This window comes from Impatiens glandulifera, chromosome 1 (assembly GCF_907164915.1).
Source record: "Impatiens glandulifera chromosome 1, dImpGla2.1, whole genome shotgun sequence".
NCBI lineage: Eukaryota > Viridiplantae > Streptophyta > Magnoliopsida > Ericales > Balsaminaceae > Impatiens > Impatiens glandulifera.
In genome coordinates this window covers 76,052,905-76,059,124 of record NC_061862.1, presented here as the reverse complement: position 1 = coordinate 76,059,124, position 6,220 = coordinate 76,052,905, and the positions used below count along the sequence as shown (strand labels likewise).

The 6,220-nt window shown below is 32.6% G+C and overlaps 1 protein-coding gene across 1 annotated transcript; it reads left to right on the top strand.

The window, feature by feature from the left end:
- Nucleotides 1-356: 356 nt before the first annotated feature.
- On the top strand, nucleotides 357-2,075 carry LOC124921632 (cyclin-U2-1-like). The gene is made up of 2 exons (XM_047462308.1): nucleotides 357-881; nucleotides 1,456-2,075. Exons 1-2 carry the CDS (start codon nucleotides 439-441, stop codon nucleotides 1,724-1,726), a joined length of 714 nt encoding a protein of 237 aa, XP_047318264.1. The 5' UTR covers nucleotides 357-438; the 3' UTR covers nucleotides 1,727-2,075.
- Nucleotides 2,076-6,220: the final 4,145 nt, after the last annotated feature.

Here is a 6,220-nt window from a genome sequence, read left to right as displayed (position 1 = left end):
TTAATTATACGAATCAATCAAATACAATCACTAAAAATAATTTATCTAAAGTTAATAAAGATAGTACATCAACAATTCAGATCCGTAACAAGTTATACTATATACACATTAAAATGGTTAAAGTGACAAAAAAAAAATTTCTCACGGCAGAAATTAAGTTTAAGCGAGTTAAAAAAAAAAAAAAGTTAACTTGTATTTCTATGCGCAAGATATAGTCCCAATAATCATATAAAGTTCTATAAGAAAAACACTATTTCAAGTCAACAAAACAAACTAGCCTTAATAAAAAAAAATCTAATTAGGTCTCTCCTATATAAAGAAATTAAGATCTTCACAAACCCATTAAAATCAAAACCCACGAGCGTCTCTCTCTCTGTTTCTTGATTACTCTCTTTTTCTCTATTTCTTGATTGATCAATCGATCAAAATCAACCAAGAATGGCACTAACAACATCAATTCCAATTTCCCCAAGAAAACTCCGACACGATTTATACTGTATCTCCGACCAAGACGAACTATCCAACACCGCCGCCGCCACCACACCATTAGTAATCTCTGTTCTTGCATCTCTAATCGAAAGAACAATGGCCAGAAATCAAAGAATCATCAAGAACAGTTCTTGGCCGTCGCCGGCGATTCTGTTCAATAGAAACGCCCGTACGAGAATCTTCGACTGCAATGAAACTCCAGACATGACGATCCAATCTTATCTCGAGAGAATATTCCGGTATACCAAGGCTGCGCCGCCAGTCTATGTTGTTGCCTATGTTTATATCGACCGGTTCTGTCAATTTCAACCGGAGTTTCGAATTAACCCGAGAAATGTTCACCGGTTTCTTATCACTACCATAATGGTTGCTTCCAAATACGTTGAGGACATGTAAGTCTAAATCTCCAATTTTTAACAAAAATTTGCATCAAATTCAAAAGGGTAGCTTAACTCTTGTCTAAAGGTTTGATCTTGGGTTTTTTTTTTTTAGGAATTTTATGGGTTTTGTTAAAAAAATAATCTTGTTTGATAAGAAAAAAGATTTATTTAAAATTTGTTTAATAAAAATAAAGTAAATATGTTTTAGTAGTTTAATTGATAAATTAATTGATTTGATTCTTATAATGATATCTAATTAATTTAATAAAATAGATATTGTGCTTGTTAGCTCAAAATTTAATAATCTAAATATCACAATTTCAAAATTTAAATATTTTTTAGTTTTCTATTTAAAATGTTTTAAATTAATAAATATTAATTGTTTATGATTTGTGAATGTTTTTACAAAGTTTACAAAAAACAAAAGTAAATAGTAATTTTATTTTATTTTGACAAAATACATTACAAAATAACCCCAAAAGATAAAATTATCAAATTTTTTAATTGGACAAAAGGGTTTTTTTTAGATCACTATTTAAATTTGTTGTCACTTACTCACCATTTAGTGAAATGGGTTTGATTGCAGGAATTATAGGAACTCATATTATGCTAAGGTTGGAGGATTCACTACTAAAGAGATGAATAATTTGGAGTTTGATTTCTTATTCTTGATGGGTTTCAAGCTTCATGTTAATGTAAGTGTGTTTGAAAGCTATTGTTGCCATTTGGAAAGAGAAGTTAGTGTTGGAGGAGGTTATCAGATTGAGAGGACTCTTCGTTGTGCAGAGGAAATCAAGTCAAGCCAACAGAGAAGAAGGAAAGATGATACACTAAAAATTGCAAGGATTATGTTGTAATTTTATTTCAATGGATTTCCCTTTTTTTAAGTCGAATCCCGCGTCACACGAATTACGGAATTGCCTCTGTAATGTTCGTCGGGTTTGGGGCGTGGTGGATTGTTATAGGAACTTAATTAGTTAAGGTATGATGATGATTCTACATCGGAATCAAAATCTATGTTGTTTTGGGTATGTTCTATATGGTTGCAACTTGCATGGGCAAAATATGTTTTCATGTAAATTTCTTGTATACAGATTAGTGGTTGGATGTAACCCTTGATTCAAAGGTCCAAGGGGGAGCATATTTTGATCAAATGATGTGATTTTCCTTTTTTGGGTAATGGAATTTTCAAACGATTTTGTGTTAGTCAATTTAAAAATATGTATTTGAATACAAATGAAGGGAAAAAAAAAAAAGAAGAAGAATTCTACATCCATAAGAAATCGGTTAAAATAATTATAAATTGAGAGCTAGCAATCCAAGTTACCATAGGAAAGAAAATTGTTTTAACAATGTACTAGATAATCGTTGCTATTAATGAGTAGTGATCATTAACGAAGAAAATGAGGTTTTAACTAAGTTGTTCCGTTATTAATGATTCAAATTAACTTATGGTCAAGTTTTAGCAAATTTCGATTCTCAATAAAAATGTATAAATTATAGGGTAAATTAATCTACACTGTCTGTTAACTTTTCTCCAAATAATAAACTTTAATTTAAAAAATAAAATCAATTTTTAGTTTTATGCTCTGTATATCGACATAAGAGTTTACTAAGGAATAAGGAGATAGTACAAGTTATCTCTTAACAGTTTTATATACTGTGTTTGGTATGTCTTTATACAATACTACTTCTAAAATCTCAAAGGAACCATCAATTATGATGATTTTATGGTCCATGAACACGAACAATTAATAAAAACACTAAAAAACAATCTAAAACCAAAACAAAAATGCATGTCACATGATATTGATTATTGACACATCCACCAATTAGTCCAAAATGGAATAAAAAGGTCCAAACTTTTAAAAACACATTACATACCAATTCATCGTGATCATACTTGAATGTCATTAAATTTTGAGCTATATTAAATATAAAAAAATAAAAATGTGACTAATTTGATTGGCGGAAAAACTAATCAGATTTTTTTTTGTGTGTGGCTAATGACGTAATGTCACTTGGTCTTTGTAATCATATTTACACATAAGCCTAGTACGGTTTTTAATAAATACAACCACTTATTAATTAATAGTCAATTAGGAAATAAATTAAGAAGACATTGTTATTGGGTTGTTTGCTTTATGCAGAAAGTTGCTGTAGGATGATGACAAAATGGCTGGCTTTATCTTATTAGAAATGTTAATAATATTATTAGTGATACCTAACCTTGTTTTATAAAATAATTAAAAGATAATTACTTAATAAAAGCTTATTTATTTACTATTCATTATCCGCCGAAAGGGGTCATTCTAATTAAACTTTATTTATCTTTTTTTTAAGTGTTGATATTAAAATAAATGGGTAGATAAGATTGAAAGGATCACTTGAAAAATGACCCATCTTAACAAATTAAGATTAGGTTCAAAATTTTGTTTAAGTCACTAAATATTTTATTAAGAATTTTTTAAGTTAAAGTGATCAAAGCAATAATTATATTTTAATTTGTCTTATGTTTTCAATTAAAATTAGTATGTTTATGATGATTTTTCTCCAATACTGATAATTGATGAGAACTAATATGTGTCTTTATATTTTACTTTGAACACTAATAAAAGTAATTAAACATATAAAATTATTAATATATTTATTTATTCGTTTTTACAATATTTTGTGAAAAATTATTTTGTATAACCGACCCGGATGGTATCCTAATCCGTTCCATTATCAGTCTTAAGTGAGATATTATTGCGAATTTGAAATAAAATTTTTTAAATATTGAGAGAAAGGAAAAACAAAATTCAAAATTAAACCATTAATGTACTTTTATTTTCATAATATTTTAAACTATTAAAAATATTTGGATCACTTTGTCCAAGAAAATAGCTTTTACATCAAACAATATATATATTTTTTAAATAACCCAACATCAAAGAAGTCTCAATTATCCACTAAATGATGATTAGGCTTAAGAGAATATTAATAATATCAAAGAGACATGTAATCTAATAATTATTTTTAGTTGTCGACAGATGGGAGTGCAAGGGCAAGAGAATCTTCCTTTTAAATTGGAAAAAAGTACTTGTCTTTTCAATTTCGATCATGATGGTTTCAATAAACAAATAAACAAATGTAATTAACCATGATTAGGGTAAGCATAATAATAATAATTAATCATATGAACTCAAAGCATTATTCCCATTATTAGTAAGAGAACTTTCATTTAGTCTCCTCTCCTACTTTTATTGAGACAATTAATCAACATAATTTAAATTATTATACCCTCTTTTGTATCATAGTATAACATTTTATATTGATGTTTTTTTTGTTGTTGGATTATTATTATTTTTTTATTATTTATTTATTTTTTTTTTTTGGGAAAACGACTTAGCGTCATTTCATTAAAAATTCCCAAAAACGGGAAAAAAAACCACGAGTTTAAGAGATCATTCTAGACAGGCCTAGAATGATTTTGAAGTCGTAACATTCTGAATAAAAGCTAAAAACGTAAATGAATTATCTGTTTACAATGCTTTTAATTCTAGTGAGTTTAAAAAACGGTAAATTCCAGTTCCTGCAGATATTCCAGTTCTGCTCCGTGCTTGGAATTCCTCTCCACGTTCCCGCGAGGGCGCTGCAATCCGATACAATATCTTTCCATAACTCGTCAATGCTCCTGCGGGTTCTGTCATATACCCTTGCATTCCGTTCTTGCCAAATGTTATACACCACTGCTCCAAAGCCGCACTTGAACACGCTTGTTGCAAATCTATTTCCCTTGGCTTTGAGTAGTGCCGCTTCTTTGATTTCATTCCATTCGCTCGGGAAACTGATCAGCTCCAGGCTTTTATAGAATCTGTCCCAAAGCTCCGAAGCAATACAACAACTCCCGAATAGGTGATCTATGGTTTCTTCATTTCCTATACATAGAAGACAGCTCGCGTCCGGGATGCTCATATACTTACTGATACGATCACGTGTGTTGAGTCTTTCCCAGAAGGCGAGCCATAGGATGAACTGGTGTCGAGGGATAATCTTCGTTGACCATACAAGAGGAGCCCATTCTACTTTCTGCGCTTTTTCCCGGATTACCTCCCATATTTTCTTCAATACCAGCTTCCCATTGTCCTCAGCTTTCCATTCATGAATATCCGGTCTGTCGTGTAGTTGTATGTTACTTATATGATCAAGTATCCTCTTTCCTTCTGGAATTCTTCTCAAGAGCAAGTTCCAATTCCCGTATTTGATGTCTCTGATTTTCGCTTTTGCGCAGTCCCTTCTGATACGAGTATTTTGAAACTGCTCCTTGTCGATGATGGGCTGGTTTTCAAACCAAGGGTCGTGCCAGAATAGAGTGCCTTTCCCGTCCCCTAGTCGGATGTCATAAAGATCTGCAATATCGCTTCTTAGTTTAAGAATCTTTTTTAGAGACCAGCTCATACCTTCGTGAATTTTGCAGGTCCAGATGTTGGTTTCGTGTTTCATAAATCTCGTATGCACCCATTTGATCCATAGTGACTCCTGATTGCGCTCCAAAGCCCACAGATGCTTGAAGGTTAGAGCCTTGTTCCACTCGATACAGTTCTTTAAGTCGATGCCTCCCTCGTCCTTCGGTTTGCAGAGAGCGGTCCATTTGACTTTCTTTCCTCCTCTTCCACTATTTCCCCAGATAAAGTTTCTCATCAGTGTGTCGAGTTCCTTCATTACCTTCTTCGGAATGATCATTTGCTGCGCCCAATAGCCAACTATGCCCATAACCACGGTTTTGATAAGTTCGATCCTCCCTGCATAAGAAAGTTTTTTCGCTGCCCAGCCAGATATCGTGTTTTTTACCTTTTCAATCAGCGGCTTGCAGTGTGAGATCTCGATCTGTTTTGCAGTTAACGGAATTCCTAAGTACCTTATGGGAAATCTGCCTTCCTTGATGCCCATGATGTTGAAGATGTCCTGTTTTGTTTCGTCCTTCACGCCTCCATAAAATGCCACACTTTTGCTTTCATTAATAGTTAAACCTGTTACCTCAGAAAAGAACGTTAGTGCAGCCCTAATAGTTTTAATGGAATCAACGTCCGCGTGCGCTAGAATGAACAAATCGCCAGCAAAGCATAAATGTGTTACCTCCCCTACCTCACAGAATGGGTGAAAGATGTATGGACGATTCTTTCGGAACATCGCGAAGATGCTCTCAAAGATCGCCATGATAGCTACGAAAAGGTAAGAAGAGAGGGGGTCCCCTTGCCTTACCCCGTTTTCACCTTTGAAATAGCCTCTGTGGACTCCATTGACGCTAACAACAAAACAGGATGATGAAACGCATTGCATAATCCAATCGATAAAAATCATAGGAAAAG

What these genes read in the sequence shown, in the direction of transcription:
- LOC124921632 (XM_047462308.1), top strand. Translation starts at nt 439, where the DNA reads ATGGCACTAACAACATCAATTCCAATTTCCCCAAGAAAACTCCGACAC. An exon ending in TCCAAATACGTTGAGGACAT is followed by an intron (nt 882 to 1,455) that starts GTAAGTCTAAAT and finishes GTTTGATTGCAG; the next exon opens with GAATTATAGGAACTCATATT.